We start from the raw sequence: 17,516 nt of genomic DNA on the forward strand, positions 1-17,516 counted from the left end.
GACCTAATATAATATAATAAGACCGAAAAAATAAAATGAACTATAATACAATGAGAAAAGAAAATATAATAAGATAAAATAAGTTATAGTACAAGCGGCACCAGCTAAAATCTTGCCTAGGGCACCAAGTCGGTTAGGGTCAGCTCTGATTATATGTCAACGTGATTATTAATTCTTATAAAAAATATAATAATCCCAACACTTTTGCTTAGTTTCCTCTGTCTAAGTTCGTTTGTTCGTTTAGGTTTTTTAGTAAATGCGGAAACCTAACTCGGTATATTTCCGACGGCACTTGAACGCACCACCGTCAGTGCAATTGCTCCAAATGTGCAGCAGCCCCTTTAAGAACCTCCAGGGTGTGGAAAGGAGGGAGTTTCTAGTGGCCAGCTGGATTCGTCCAAAACATATTCGTGATACTCTCCTCGGGGATTTTAAAATGAAAATGTAAACTTTATGCATTTTCCCTGAGCAAATATACATATTTCCAGAGAGGTACCCAGGGTTTATTTGTGTGATACCCCAAAGCGTGCTGTTAATTATCTACAAATTGAGGTAAAGGAAACGAGGAGGTGTCACCAAGGTCTAAAATATTTCGGAATGGGACGCGGCCGACAGGATTCAAGCCGCTCTTGTAATCACGACGCTGCAACAAGGAAAAAGTATCAAACAGGAGAAGGATACAATCATATTTCCCTTTAAAGAGGGCGTCAGGAGAGAGAAAGGAGGAAGTGGAGATAAACCTGCTCGCAGTCACTGTTTGGTTCACTTTAATGACAACACGAGCTTCCGCAGGCTCCCACGGACACTACGGTTTCACTCCTCCGGGCAGATGAGAGGGCAGCGATGAACAATGTGTGGTAGACAAACCTAGGCTGCGTGGCTCACTGAAACAAACCCAGTCTCTCTATTGTCTAACCCCGGCCGTCCAAAAAAATGGGGCATCCTCCACTGGAGTTCAGTGACTGCTATCTGGACAGTCCTGACTTCAGGGAGACTCTGAAGTGTTATGAAGTGGATCTGGATAGGACCAGCAAATTTCTCAAAGAGTTGATAAAAGATGGCAACAGTGTGATCACTACAATCAAGGGTAAGCATACTTTACGGTAATCTATCCTATTTTGAAGTGAGTCACAGCTTTATTTACACTCTGCATGCAGGCATAGTGATGTGATGGGGGGTTGACAGAGGGTCAGCATCTGTGGGGCCTTTCAAAAGGGCCTACCGGATCATTGTGGGTGGCTGGGTGAAAGTGCTCCTATGGGGGAAACCCAAAAAGGGCAGATATCTGGTGCAGATGTGCAGCCTCCAAACAGCAACACAGCTGTCCTCTGCAGGGTTTGCATCTGTCATGTGTTTCTTTTTCCACCTCTCCAATCTTTGTGGTGTTGTGCACAATCCCTCTGGTTATAGTTTGGGGACCAGTCCATGAGATGTTATGGACCACAGCCAGTGACAGTGACAGCACATAGTAGATTTGTACAGTTGGGTCACTTCAAAGCTGAGACTCTGAAGTGTTTTGAAGTGGATCTGGATAGGACCAGCAAATTTCTCAAAGTGTTGATAAAAGATGGCAACAGTGTGATCACTGCAATCAAAAGTAAGCGTACTTCAAGGTAATCTCTCCTATTTTGAAGTGAGTCACAGCTTTATTTGCACTCTGCATGCAGGCATAGTGATGTGATGGGGGATTGACAGAGGGTCAGCATCAGTGGGGCCTTTCAAAAGGGCCTACCAGATCATTGTGGGTGGCTGGGTGAAAGTGCTCCTATGGGGGAAACCCAAAAAGGCTGCTTTGAAAGGTCAGATATCTGGTGCAGATGTGCAGCGTGGCCAGCCTCCAAACAGCAACACAGTTGTCTTCTGCATCTGTCATGTGTTTTCTTTTCCACCTCTCCTGTCTTTGTGGTGTTGTGCACAATCCCTCTGGTTATAGTTTGGGGACCAGTCCATGAGATGGTATGGACCACAGCCAGTGACAGTGATAGCACATAGTAGATTTGTGCATTTGGGTCACTGTGGTTTGTAAGTTTCTTTTGCACTCGCCAAGATATGATTCTGCTCTCCAAATCAGCAGTGACAGGCTTTTTGACCTCGTAAACAGAACCAGTCATTGTAGGTGCTGCAGAGTGCTGAGGGTCCCACTGTATATTCAGCTCTGATAATGGCAAGAGGTCACGAGTGCATGCTGCACCAAGACATATTCATGAAGGTCACAACTTTATCCCACGTCTAGATCACCAGGCCTCACTGCTTGTGTACTGTTAGACTTTTGAATCCATGTCCAGCTGTGAGTATTGTTGAATATGCACTTTGTTTACAATGAAATCTCACAAAAGACACACTAAAAAATATAAATAAAAAGATTAGTTATTGAGAAACTGAAGAGTAGTTGAAGAAAGAATCGGTAGTATGATAAATAACTTAAAAGCCAAGTTCCTTAGGAAAATAACCCAACAACAGTATTGATCCAACAGACTGCTCTGATTATAAAAAACTGATAAATAATAATAATAATACCCTCATGTGCAATATTAATATTTATAACTGTGCAATAATATTCATGTACATGCAATACCAGCAACTGTGAAATAAATGTTCATATAATGTGCAATATCTTAAACCAAATACCTCTTCTCCCAACCTGATTGTATATATTTAACATTTGTTTATATTATTCTATATTTTTATTGTCTTTTATACATATTTTCTACCTGTTTTTATTTTATTGTATTTATAACATGCACATTCAGGAGCAGTGCTTCTAATTTCATTGGACACCTAACAATGACAAATAAAGGCTATTCTATTCATAGACTTTATGTTAAAATGAATGCCATATGAGTGTTTTTGCTGTGAAGCCAAAAGATTTAGAGCTCCTGCTGCTGACTTGCTGCATTATCTGTCATAAACCCTGCTTCTGTAATGTTAAAAGATGGACAAAAAAAGGCCAAATTATAACATTTAAATACACATCAAAATACATTTTTCTCAAACATGGTTTCTGTCATCAAAGTTAGTTGTCATCATGCTGATTTATGTCTAAGATCTAATCTTTCATACAAGTTTAATTTAATTAATTTTTCAATTTTTAAAGAGGGGTTGTGACACCATGATTGACCGCTCTGTTGACAAATGCTGACTCATGCAGCATTCTTCACCAGATCAGCAGAGTAGAGGAGAAAGGATGAGAGAAAACTTAACAAACCCTAACATGAAAGTCACTGAACTTTCCAAAGCCATAAGTGTCAGCTTCAAACTGAAACAAGAAGGTCCTTTGGCTTCAAATCTCACAACAGGCAGATATGAAGTGATGTCCATTCTATATATAGAGTCAATGGTCGAGACATATAAGACATACTGCCTGCTGTTGTGCCCATGAACACTACAAAGGATCTAATTTATTTCCTGTTAGTTAGATAATATGCACTTATTATAATCCTGAAGAGTGTTTAATTGATGAGTGTTGGGCTAAATGTTAAAATCAGTGAATTAGAATCTATTCAATGTTGGTTATAGTAGGTGTTGCATTTCTGTTTACATGTTTAAATAAACTACATTTTTCTTCTAACAGGTTATTCTTTGGCAGTACAGAAGTTTTCCCAGACTCTTGATATGTTCCAGTTTGGCGTCATTGGAGATTCCCTGACTGACGATGAGATTAACATCGGTACGTTAACACACGCGCACACACTTCATATTCACTGACTCGTGCAGTCTTTAATGATTAACTGACTTTTTGGACACATAGAGAACTTTTCAAGAGTTGCTCCAGCGGAGATTTCTGTTTATTAAACGATAAATAACAGAGTGTTTGTCAAATCAGATTTCCTGTACTTGACCTCAGTGGAAAAGGAACACTTTGGCAGCCACTTGTTAATTCCTGAGAATCTTCACTGTGAGGAATTTGAAAAAGAAAAAAGATTGGAAAAACATTAAGTAGTGTCCTTGAGTTCATTTCAAATGTGTCCAAAAAGAAGTAGGAAATCCCACCATCATTAAGTCTACTCCGGGGTTTCATTTGGAAACCCTCCACTTGTTTTTCCTGCATCAAACCATTAAGATAAGATTGTTTATATTCTAATCTGTTTATCATCTTTGTGTTTACTCCGCAGCTCAGTCATTTCAGGAGTTTGCGGGACTTCTGCAGGAAGTGGAGCATGACCGGATGATGTTGGTGGGTTATCGGCTTCCTCCACGCTGACTCTGCATCCTATTTGACCCTTCAGTAGTTAAATAGAAACCAAATTAACACTTCCTGAACTGAAGTGGACAACAATTTAGGAGGAAGCCTTTGGCACACTCTCTTGCAGATGAAGAGCTTGTAGTTGACATTGAAAAGCTCACACCTTGTTTTGTATTGTTGAAACCTAGGCAGTGTGTGATAATTGAAGTCACGAGACAAGAACACACCCTCATACTCTGTGTATGTGTTCTTCTTTGTGTGTGTGTGCGTTTTTACTTCTGTTTAGGGGAATTCAGTCTATTATTTCACTTTCAGTTCCCCTCTTTTGTTTTCATGTTCCCTTTTCTGCTGTTTCAGTCTCTTCTGCTGCTGGTATTTCCCACACTTGCACCATAAATGCATGTAATCGAACTGAATTCTCAGATTTCTCATTTAATCGATTTTTGAGCCAGTTGAATCTTTTGTATTTCAATAACAGGTTTACCACATCTCATTTTTGCCAAAGCCAGATAAACACAGTCTGATTCTCTTCATTTCATCATCTTGGCTTACACTTGGACAATCCAGTCATGTCCTTAGGAGCAGCTTTTCCTGTTAGACTGGGTTTACTGGATACTGATATAATTTTAAAAACTTGAGCTCATCTACTGAATGATACTCCCTGTAGTGTTTGAGAGTAGCTGTAATGACATTAAATGTATAGATATCCAATCTCTTTTTGACATGTTTGATAATCCAATACACCAGCTAACATATCGTCACCCTATTCAAATAATGGCCTATGTCATTTTTTGACAAAAATGAGTTTTTGGCCTTAATCATCTCTTGATGATTCTGTCCACCTCTGGTAAAATCGCCTTAATCCTTAGTTGAAAGGATTATGCTCTTTAAGCCCTATAGGACAATGGCCTATGTCAAGAGGATGACTTACGATTTTGTTTAAAAGACTGTCATGCATGTAGCATACGGTGTGTGTGTTTGTGCATTTATTAGTGCACTGTAGTAATGGCTGTTTCATGTTTCTGTGCAGGTTCAGAACGCTTCAGATCTGCTCATCAAGCCGCTGGAGAAGTTCAGAAAGGAACAAATAGGGGTAACAAAGGTGAGCTTTCGTTCTTTCTCTCTCTTCTACAAAAAAAAGTAACTTTTATTTAGACAGAAAATGAGACACGTGGTCTCATTCTAATAACAGACATGTTCAAAGCAAAGACAACAAGAAGAATAAGTCATAGATGGACAGGATGACAAAAGTTAAAGATGTATCATAAAAAACAATGTGAGCGATACATGACTGGATCCTGTTAAACAAGCTGGTCAGAGCTTCATTCAGCACCTGTTCAGAGGCTTAATGTTTAACCAAACAGGACGTCTTAAACCACTTCCTCATATCTATCCATATGTATGTTTAACTTATACCATTTTAATAATCTTGAGAGCTCTATTCTTCCTCTCCAAGACGTAAACATGTTCAGACATTTTGTTGACGGAAAAGCAGATTTGTATTTGAGACCCCCAGGGTGCACCCTTACCAAGATTAATTTATCGTTTAAAGCAACAGGAAACTCTGTGGGATATCACCTCGGTTATTCAACATGGCATTTGGATTTTTTCTGGTTCCGATCCCCTCATCAAAATAGTTTCCCCCTGAGTTTATTTCTACTCAAGTGCTCCTTCAAATCTCACAGTTCTGTTTAGATGAAAATCACATCCATAGTGGAAAGTATATTAAACATAAAGGTTTTAATGACGTGGGAAAGACATTCCTTTTTAAAACATATGCAGAAGTTTGCTGACTTGTCCTGCTTAAAAACTAAAAGTAGTGATTCCATACTTGTTTTGAAAATCTAGGGTTTCTCCCATACAGAAAAAGGTGTCATGTCCTTTTCTAAAGGGAAGTACATGTGTGTGAATCATGCTTTAAAAGAGTAGACAGCAGAACAATAACTGGAACAGTTCCTAATCTTTTACTCCTTATACAGGGCCTGTCTCCACTAACGGCAGCACCTTGTTTTCTGTACAAATCCAATGCAGTTCAGCATTTCAGCACTCTATGTTTGTAGCCCAAACCCCCCCAGCTGTTTTTTATTGCTGCTCTCACAGCGCTCTCAGTTTTACATATTTCAAATTTTGGATAACTGCCATGCTAGTCACTAGATTCATATTCAAGATTGAAGAAAGCTTTATTGCAAAGTGAGCACGCACACACCGAATTGACGTGAGTGAATGGAACATGGTACTTAACAACAAGACAGTAAGGACACAACAAGACGGTAAGGACACAGCAAGACAGTAAGGACATAACAATACAGTAAGGACAACAACAAGACAGTAAGGACACAACACGACAGTAAGGACACAACATGACAATAAGGACAAAACAAGACATTAGGACAATACAATAAATTAAAGACGTAAGGACACAACAAGACAGTAAGGACACAACACACAATACAGTAGGACACAACAATACAGTAAGGACACAACAACAATACAGTAAGGACACACAAGACATTAGGGACACAACAAGACAATAAGGACACAACAAGAAAGTAAGGACACAACAAGACAGTAAGGACACAACAAGAGAGTAAGGACACAACAACAATACAGTAAGGACACAACAATACAGTAAGGACACAACAATACAGTAAGGACACAACAAGACAAATAAGGGCACAACAAGAAAGTAAGGACACAACAAGACAGTAAGGACACAACACATGACAGTAAAGACACAACAAGACAGTAAGGACACAACAATACAGTAAGGACACAACAAGACATTAAGGACACAACAAGACAGTAAGGACACAACAAGACAGTAAGGACACAACAAGACAGTAAGGACACAACAAGACAGTAAGGACACAATAAGACAGTAAGGACACAACAAGACAGTAAAGACACAACAAGACAGTAAAGACACAACATGACAATTAAGACACAACAAGACAGTATGGACACAACAAGACAGTAGGGACACAACAAGACAGTAAGGACACAACAAGACAGTAAGGACACAACAAGACAGTAAGGACACAACAAGACAGTAATGACACAAGACAGTAAGGACACAACAAGACAGTAAAGACGGAAAGGACACAACAAGACAGTAAGGACACAACAAGCAATAAAGACAGTAAGGACACATCAAGACAATAAGGACACAACAACAAGACAGTAAGGACACACCAAGACAGTAAGGACACACCAAGACAGTAAGGACACAACAACAAGACAGTAAGGACACAACATGAAATGAAGGACATAAATATATAAACCTAAACACAAATCCAAAAGTTCTAAATAAAAATATAAATACAGTCTGTACAAAGAAAGGTTAAAAAGTACTTTTAAAGACATGAAATTAGTTAAATTAGCCTTAGCCAGAACGCACACTTAGTGGATGAATATAATAATAAGCTATGTTATGGAATGATTTACAATATTGTACATGGTTATGAGGTATTGCACCAGAAAATCAAGCATTGAACATGTATGTGATATATCACAGGAGTCTTTAGTGTTTTACAGTGTGGTTGTCTAGTAATTTCTCCCTCAAAAATGGACAGACTTCTGATATCAACTTATTAATAACAATGGTGAAGAACTAATTAACAAGACTATGTTTTTCAAAGATATAAATTCCAGGTCTGGAGCTGTTTCCAATGCCTTTTCCAATGAATTTTTTCCGGTAAAGAAAAAAAAAAAAAAAAAAGGAGTTTACAAAACATTTAAAAACAAACTCAACAGTCCGTACTGAGGGAGGAGGAAATGCTGTGGGCTGATTTTGTGATCTAGCAGTAGCAGTAAGTGCTACTGAGAAGCACTGTAAAATTGAGGTCATGGGTGCTTCAGTTAAAAAAAAGTAGGTGATAGTGGACACAGGCTCTTAACCCCTCATCCGATTAGCTAAATGAAACCATCAATGTGGTTTAAACTGTTATAGTGCACTCTAGTTTCCTTTAGGTGGATGCCTGTTTTAAGGTCAGTTTGAGCCAGTTTGTGGTCCTAACACAGAGCTTTTTGAGAGCTGATCATGGTTTTAATAGGTCTCCAAACATGGACACACTGTATTTAATCACATCATAATGTCTTTGCATCACAGGAAAAGAGAAAGAGGTTTGAGAAAGGACAGTGAAAAGTATTACTCCCAGGTGGACAAACACCTGAATCTGTCTTCTAAGAAGAAAGAGAGTCAACTACAAGAGGTAAAGTACAAGAAGTAATCACCAGCTGGGTGGTAAATAAGTTATACAATGTACAACTGAAGGTAATGAAGCAGCATTATTGAGAAGTGTTTCTTGTGTTTACTTCAGGCTGATGAGCTCCTGGACAGAGAGCGTGTAAACTTCTATGAATCCTCAGTGGACTACGTTTATCAGATCCATCAGGTGCAGGACAGGAAGAAGTTTGATGTGGTGGAGCCGGTGAGTTCTCTTGTGGTCTCACTCCCTTCCTCTTTCCTGCCACACACTGTGTAACACAACACACTCGACCACAAAAAACCCCAGTATTCATTCTTTTTTTCTTTTTGGCAGCGTACAGGTCTTTCGGTTTTGTTTTAACTCTGTGATTCCTGTTTTTGTTGGACAGGTGCTGGCCTTTCTTCACAGCATTTTAACGCTCAACAACCTGACAGTGGAAATGACTCAGGACTTCATGCCTTACAAGCAAGAACTGCAGCTCAGCTTGCAGAATGTAAGTGCAGTTACTGGTAGTGTCATTAATAATCTAACATAATTTAATCAGCTGGGCAGAAGTTCTCAAGTTCTGCCATCTGTTTTGCCCTGCAGACAAGAAACAACTATGAAAGCACTCAAGAGGAGATGGAGGAGCTCATGAAGAGGATGAAACACCCATCTCAGATCTGTAAAATGCACAGTTTTCTGCCCACAGAGGGTTATCTGTACTGCCAGGAGAAGTGTAAGTTTACAAAGTGTTTAAACAGAAACTCAATACTTGGATGAATCCTCTCTGAAAGGCCTTTTCTGTGATTTTTGCCACAGGGGCTTTGGGCATGACATGGGTGAAATATTATTGCAAGTATCTCAAGGAGGGGAGACTGCTGTTCATGGTGCCCTGTGATCAGAAGACTACAACTAAACAGGTGCTTCACAGATATACGCTATGTAATTTTGAAGACCAACATCTGCTTGATCTATTATTCTTATCATTTTCCCATATGCCAACCACTTCTCAAATCTGTCTTTTTTCTCCTCAGGGCCCCACGCAGCTGACGCTGAAATCCTGCTTTCGCCGGAAGACTGAGTCCATCGACAAGCGTTTCTGCTTTGACGTGGAAACTAATGAGAGGTTAGCACAAACAAATGTGAAAGAAGAAAAAAAAAAAAGCAAGATGAGGCAACAAAAGAGCCTTGTGGGATAAACAGGTTGAGGCTGAACAGGTGGCTCACAAGGACAAAGTGCGAGGGCTAAATGGACTGTAGCCCAAACAATCCCTGAGCAACAGGCACACGCTGAAAAACAGATGGCAGACTCTGTGATTTGACAGATAGGAAAAACAACAAGCTCATAATTATACAAGCAGGCCATTTAGAACAAAATCAATTTAATAGAAACTTTAGCCATAGGCAGCTGTGTCGATTTCCGGTTTCTTGAAATCTGTGGCAACACTTGCTGACTGGCGAGTGTTGTTTTTTGAGGTTTTAAAGCGGCTTGAATTTTGCATGAAGTGCCTGAAAGAGCGTCTGCATGACAATTAATGTGAACTGAACTGAACAACATAATAATGAGGAGCTGGCAGTGTGATGAGACTGAAGGTGGCACTGCTGTCTAGTGTAGAAGATAGTGCTGGAGGATCAAGATGTTCAAAGGCGAGCCATCTGTCTGGCTGGGCGTCCCTGAAAAGTCTCAACTCATAAGATTTGACCCTGGCCTTTCACCTTCCCAGAAGGACAGACAGCGTAGTGAAGACTCTTAAAAAAACAGAAAGGGACAGTGTGAAGAAGTGTTTGAACAGCTGTTTCAGGCATCCCACTCAGGTGTGCAAAAATATGAGCGATAAATCAGAAAAAATTATTTTTGTTGTGCAATTGTGAACGAACATTTATCCCTGGTTTTAAAAAAATGTTGAGACTTTATTTTCTGAAAATAAACACAGGAACACACCATCACACGATCAGCCAGATGATAGATTTGAAAACTCACTCTTTTTCTACACACACCTACGAACTTAAATCACAGTTAACTTGAACCAGCAGCATATTGCTCTTTTGAAAACACTCGGACATGCTATCAATCCGAGAGGAATGTGAAGTCAAAGTGCAAAAACCTTCAAAAGAAAACTGTTCATGTCAGTTCAAAAACAGCATTACTTTTTCTGTGAAGGTTCTATCTGTGTTCAACAGAAAATAAGAAATCTATTGTTTTAAATGATTCAATGTAAGTAAGAAAGTGAGTAAGTAAACTTTATTTATATAGTAACAGTCACAAAGTGCTTCACAAAGAGAAGACATGCAGAAAGAAAGATGAAACCGATAGGCAGCATAAAAATTACAGGTTACTTGATCCTTAAAAGCATTAAAGTTCTGCGAGAATTAACAAAAAATTGTCCTATACTCTGTATTTTTAATAACTTTTTCTTTACAATTGCTCCAGTAGAAAAAATGTGACTGAGAATTGCTGAATTTAACTTTTAACTTATCTAAAAGCATAAAATAACCTACCATGATCAACAAAAACATCTATCACACATCTCACATGTCTTTGGTTTAAAATTAGGACAAATAAAACACACATGGTTGTTTTGTGTTTTAATATACAACTTAAATCAGTTATTTTTTAAGTTTCAGTGATCTTTTGGATTCAAACTAATTGAAGATAATGTAGGAATATAGATTTGTAACTGCACCTGAGGTTTTACTCTACAATATTTGTATTAGTTTTATACAGATTAATACAGTACAGTGAGCTCTTGGAAAGAGCGAAAGATATAGAAAAGAAAACAGTAACCCCCTCCCTCGTTCCCTCAAATCCCTGTCTACTGCTGGATATACGTGTCATTGTGCTTAAATATCAAATTCTGGAGTTAATGGACAAATAAGAGCTGGAATTCGGGTATCATAACGCCTGCAATAAAGTGAATGACATAGACAAACAAAAAATAAAAAAGGAAATAAAATTAAGTAGCCTACTGTGCGTTGGGAAAAATACAAAAGTAGATGAGTAACAGAAGAGTGAAAAAGTATGAAAGAAAGACAATAGGGATTCAAATTGTATGATTATACTTTATCACAGATGTATGTTCAAAAAGAAAGAAAGAAGACAAGAAGAGGAGCACCTAAGGTTTGAACATTTGATGTAGGCATGTTTTGTAAATAACACAAGAAAGATCCATAATTTTGTACTGAGGCTGTTTTTTTAAAGAAAATGTGCAATTTTCTGAAGTGACTTATTTCCTAGTCATTAAAATGATGATTTGGATTCCAACTAGCTGACAACTTGCTAAATATCAGAAAACAGTCAAAATTGGGCAACACATGGCTAAACATGAGATCCTACAGGTTAACAATATAGGTTTGCCAAGTGCGGCTACAGTTAGCAGAGCTAGCACCATTTCTTCGCCTTCATACTGCTTTATCTCCATTTTCTGGATCAAAATACTTCCTACTGCGCTGTGCTACAAGATCCCATCTGTCATCTTTTAAAAAAAAATGTATTTTACTTTATTTAACCAGATGAGACCCATCGAGATCAAGACCTCATATACAAGGGCAACCTGGCCAAGAGTTCAGGAGCACACGTCAAAATAAATAGCACAACTCAACAGCATGGAGCATATATACAGACAGTATGTAGAAACAATCAATAATTCAAAGGTGCAACTAATTTGCAAATAAAGTGCAATTTTTGATCATAAAAACAGCATTTAAAAACACGGGCAAATCTGTGCTTGTTTACATCAAGGTATCAAAGCATTGTAGCATTATGGCAGAAGCCTCTACCTGGAGCTACAACCCCTGCTAGTGGTGGTTGGCTGCGTCACAACTTAGACACAACATATGAATGGCATTTTGGACCTTCAACGATAAAAACCTTAATACTATGATGAACTGACGAGTACCTCTGGTGATGACTTGTAAGGGAGATGGCATTCAATCGTGTAGTCGACTAAATGCGTGGTGGTAATGTTGGGTTAAAGTTAAACAGAGATGCAAACTGTGTTTTAGAGAAATTGAGACTTTGCAAGAGAAGAAAGACATTATTACAAAGTTGGCACCTACATATTTCAGATTTAGATATGAATCTGTTGAAGTTCACATAAAGGTTTTTAATTTATAAGACTTGTCTCTATCGTAAGCTTATTAGTGCAGTTGGCAGAAAGAGCTTCAAACTTGTAGCACAGTTGTCTTAGTTAACATTTGATTCAGTAGCCCACAAGCTACAATACTTGGCACCGGGCTTTGTTGTCTTCTGTAGAACACAGATTGCAACAGTGGAGTTTCATCATCTCGTCATGCTTGTCTTGTTCGTCTCCAGTTATACCACCATCATTACCACGCGGGAATTGATCACTTCAGATCTTAAAAGGCTTCAAATCTTTCTTCTTTTCTCTTTTTGTCTCCCCTGTTTTTCATGAAACATTTAGTAAGATTTGTAAGAGTTTAGACACAATGTTTGGATACGATAGTACCACATCCTGAGCCGGAATAATTTAACGGCAACCTTTGCCTATTTGATGGCATTTGTTTCTGTTTCCATAGAAACGCACCAGTCACTTTCCAGGCTCTGTCTGAGGGAGACAGGAAGTTGTGGATGGAGGCCATGGATGGAAAAGAGCCTGTGAGTGTATTTCTCATCTCATCTTTTTGTAGAATATTCTTCTCCTTGATATAAAGTCTGTGAAAACTACTTTACTGCCAAATTATCTGCAAAGCAATGTGGAGTCAGCTAGAAAGCTACTGTGTTGACACATGAAACTCTCAAAGCCAGTTTCCATTTCAAATCTGCAGACTTTCTCCAAGTTTGACCTTTTTTTTTCTCCTTTTCTCCTCTTTTGGAGAAAAGCCTTTTTAAATACTGGCAGGTAGTACAATATGTAATCACAACTTTTTGAGGAAGAAGCTACAAGTTTGATGTGATTTATAGATAATTAAAATCAGCCTGTGTAAACCACAAAAACTAGAGCAAGAGTCAAAGAGTTCTGCTCTGAGTATTTATTTATTTTAAGGGGATAACATTGTAGCTTTCATCCTTGTTTTTATGAGACTCAAAATGTAAGGCCCACCATAGCTCAGATGCAATCTTCATCAGGCACAAAGCGCAAAGGTGACCTCATGGTCCCTGTCTTAGTGTTGTGTTAGAGATATTTTGAAATTTGATAGACACATTATTAAACCAACAGTCGACAACTAAGTGATAGCACATGGTTAGTCCAAATAAGTCCTTGCAGTAGAATTGAGTTCACAATATTCTTCATACCCCTGGTTCCTAAAGTTTTTGAGTGAATGTTGAAAGTTGAGATGATGTGGAAATATTCTGTCTTTGTATAAAGCATCCTTTTTTGTTTTTTAAAAATACTTTATTTTCTGTTTTTTTGTTATATAACAAGACAAGAAAACCGACAGACAAACCATAATAAAAAGGAAGGAAAGAAATAGGCACGCACATCATTGGAATGGAAAGCTATCAAAAGACAAAAAACAAACAGACAAAACAAAGAATATATACATACATACATGCCCACACTGCCATTTAACAGTAAGGTGAGATATTAAATCAGCGTCAGACCAAAATGAAGAAAGTAAATAATGGATGACATTCCACTGTATAAAAGTCCAAGGGTAAATTAAAGATCCAGGTGTCCATATGTTCAGTCTAAGGTGTAAAAACCCACCATCAGTGCAGTCCAAACAATGTCTAAATTAATCAGGTAGCAGTTTTTTTACTTATGATATGTTCAATAAAGGGACCCTAAATTTTCACAAACTTAGTGTGTGAGTTTGAAAGAGTATATCGTATCTCCTCCAGGTACAAACAGGAAACCATTTCACTCAACCAACAGTTAAAGGAGGGAGGCGTAAAGCATCTTTTTTTAACTGAAGACAAATCAAGCTAATGAGGTTTAAGACACAACTCTGGTCTTTACAGTAGTTTACTTTTAGTTTAGGTTTCTCTGCATTTCTTGTCCAGTTTCATTCACATCTGAGGCCTCAGCAGTGGATGTCGCGTGAGTTATGGACCACACAAACAAATATCCGTCACTGGAAGAGGATGTGAAAATCACTGAGGGAACACTTTTCAGTGCCCTCTCTCTGTGTTACTTCCCTAATGACTTATGTATATTGACAACATTTCACAAGAGCTTTTCCAACCGCTCTGCCCAAACATTCTCTCGCAAAGATCAACCGCATGTTACCCCTGCCAGGTCTGCAGAGCCTCTGAGCCAGGATAAACTTTGTGGTCTTTGAGAATAATCTCTTCTGTCACACTGACTCTGCAACACTCTGAATGCCCCATAGCACTTTGTCTAACTGTAATATATGGTGCAACACAGCAGCTTCCCCCCCCCCTCAGTCAAATGGAAACTTCATATCAGCCTTTTGGGGCCTCACAGTATGTCAGTGCACGCTGTTACATGTTTAAACACAGGGATGTTTCTGTGTGTTCTGCATCTACTCAGACTTCCTCATGTTCTTGTTGGTCTCATGAGGAAAGAACTTCACTTTGTAATCTTTTTCCTGTTTTGACATGCCACTCTACCGAAGAGACTGGCAGCATTATTGTGTAAAATTGCAGCAACAGTGGTGATGGAAGAGTGCAGCTTTGGGCATTCTTCATTAAGGCAACGGTAGAAAGGGGAGCAGTTGTAGCCAAGGAGAATCAAACCCTTAGTTTCTTGATTTATCAAAGCTCACCACGGGAGAAAAAACAACCTTGTACGGACTTAGTTTTCACAAATCCAATGTTGTCCAAGCCACTGAGGATTGAAACAGAACTAATTCAGGGTGCATGGTCTGGCTGCAACAAAAAAAATGTCTGTGCACTACTTTGAATAGGTGATCTGTTTATTTTAAGGCTGTCAAACTTTAGTTTTTTTAATCAGGATTTATCACAGACCTTCAATAGTTAATCGGGATTTATCACATTTTTAATAGCATGTTTAAAATTATATTACTTTGGAAAATATAACCCATTATTAATTGACCTTATCCAATAATCCACATGGTCAAAGACTGAATGCTTCCATTCACACACCTGCCTACAGTCACCCAGGGACTTACCATGTGCCTACCATTAGCCCAAGCTCAACCAGTGTCAGAATCACCCATAAAATATACACAGCACTAATTCACATTGTGTCTCATATGGTAATAAATCGTAGCAAAATAAATAATCTATTTTTTTAACAATACTCTTTAAGTCAAACACTGAGAGCTGGACAAATCAGAAATGTTAAATTCTGCAAGCCCCTCATCCTTTTGGAAAGTACCATCCCAGAGCAGGGACTTTTTGAAGATGAATGATAGCCCCTTGAACCACATTAACACCCTTATCCCTCATAAACATCTTTGTCTATGGGGGAAAGTTCCTGTTGTGTGGTGTGATAAAGGATAATTACAATGTTTTGATAATGGATTGATTGTCAAGTAATTTTTCCCAACAAAACTTCAAATATTCAGTTTCTTTCCCATGCACCAACACTAATCTCAAAGCTTTCGTGTGCATAATACATCACTCCCCTGAAGCTCTGAAAGTATAACCAGACTGACCTTCTCCACACAGCACTGATATTGTACTTTTATGAAGTTTTTCCACGACATCCATCTGAGCTGTGACGTATCAAGGTTTCCAGTTTTAGTACGACTGATCTGAGGGCTCTATTTGATACGGTTGACCCTAAGATAGTATTTGTCAGACAGAAAAATGGCTGTCTGTGTGGCAGTCTGCAGAACTGGTTTGAATTCTGATTGGATTCTGATCACAGGATAGGTGCTGCTTTGTGTCAGTTGATTATAAAACTTGGTGAACAAATATCACTTGTTAAGTCCATTATCAGACTTATTTATTGAACATGCTCTACTTGCTCAGGTGTATGCAGATGACACATAAGTGGATCCAAAAAATCAATAAGCTGAAGTCATTTTTTTTGGCCTCAAAGAAAGTCAGTCCCTACATAAATGTCAAGACGCTAAAGTCTACAAATCAAGCAAGAAATGTTGGAGTGGTTGTGGACTGATTTTACGCAAGCAAAGCAATGCAAAAATTAGCTAACTTAGCAGGGAAGTCTAGTGTATTGTTTTCTTCTCATTTAAACCTCTCCTCTCACTCTCCTCTCATGCACACAGTAGTGTGAGTAGCACATTACATCTGCAGGCATCTCTGACCTTGTGTAAGTATTGGAGGGGCCAAACTGGCCATTGGAAGATAAAGGGATGTAAATCTCCCTATGCACCTGCACACAGTCACAAATTGTGACTGGGGAAGCACTTGTACCTCCTCACGTCTCCAATGGTACATTGGAAAGTCACTGTTGTTTTTGATTCAGACTCACCAACATTCGGCACCTATAGTGGGGCAAAAATGTATTTAGTCAGCCACTCATTTTGCAAGTTCTCCCACTTAGAAAGATGAGAGAGGTCTGTAATTTTCATCAGAGGTACACTTCAACTATGAGAGACAAAATGAGAAAAAAAATCCAGGAAATCACATTCTAGGATTTTTAAAGAATTTATTTGTAAATTATGGTGGAAAATAAGTATTTGGTCACCCACAAACAAGCAAGATTTCTGGCTCTCACGGACCTGTAACTTGTTCTTTAAGAAGCTCTTCTGTCCTTCACTCATTACCTGTATTAATGGCACCTGTTTGAACTTGTTATCTGTATAAAAGACACCTGTCCACAGCCTCAAACAGTCAGACTCCAAACTCAACCATGGCCAAGACCAAAGAGCTGTCGAAGGACACCAGGAAGAAAATTGTGGACCTGCACCAGGCTGGGAAGAGTGAATCTACAATAGGCAAGCAGGTTGGTGTGAATAAATCAACTGTGGGAGCAATTGTAAGAAAATGGAAGACATACAAGACCATTGATAATCTCCCTCGATCTGGGGCCCCACGCAAGATCTCATCCCGTGGGGTCAAAATGATCATGAGAACGGTGAGCAAAAATCCAGAACAACACGGGACCTGATGAATGACCTGCAGAGAGCTGGGACCAAAGTAACAAAGGCTACCATCAGTAACACACTACGCCGAGAGGGACTCAAATCCTGCAGCGCCAGGCGTGTCCCCCTGCTTAAGCCAGTACATGTCCAGGCCCGTCTGAAGTTTGCCAGAGAGCATATGGATGATCCAGAAGAGGACTGGG

At 38.9% G+C, this 17,516-nt stretch overlaps 1 protein-coding gene across 1 annotated transcript in view; it reads left to right on the forward strand.

Annotated features, from left to right (window-relative positions):
• The first annotated feature begins 366 nt into the window (after nt 1-366).
• The window catches only part of LOC117812817 (oligophrenin-1-like), a 37,027-nt gene continuing 19,877 nt past the window's right edge, over nt 367-17,516 (forward strand). Inside the window, 12 exon segments of the mRNA XM_034683774.1 lie at nt 367-1,087; nt 3,572-3,667; nt 4,113-4,174; nt 5,214-5,285; nt 8,292-8,312; nt 8,314-8,394; nt 8,503-8,613; nt 8,780-8,884; nt 8,980-9,109; nt 9,193-9,293; nt 9,408-9,499; nt 12,910-12,988. Of these exon segments, the coding sequence (XP_034539665.1) occupies nt 934-1,087; nt 3,572-3,667; nt 4,113-4,174; nt 5,214-5,285; nt 8,292-8,312; nt 8,314-8,394; nt 8,503-8,613; nt 8,780-8,884; nt 8,980-9,109; nt 9,193-9,293; nt 9,408-9,499; nt 12,910-12,988 (1,104 nt within the window). The 5' untranslated portion in view covers nt 367-933.

The sequence above is a fragment of the Notolabrus celidotus genome, chromosome 5 (assembly GCF_009762535.1).
Source record: "Notolabrus celidotus isolate fNotCel1 chromosome 5, fNotCel1.pri, whole genome shotgun sequence".
Taxonomy (NCBI): Eukaryota; Metazoa; Chordata; class Actinopteri; order Labriformes; family Labridae; genus Notolabrus; species Notolabrus celidotus.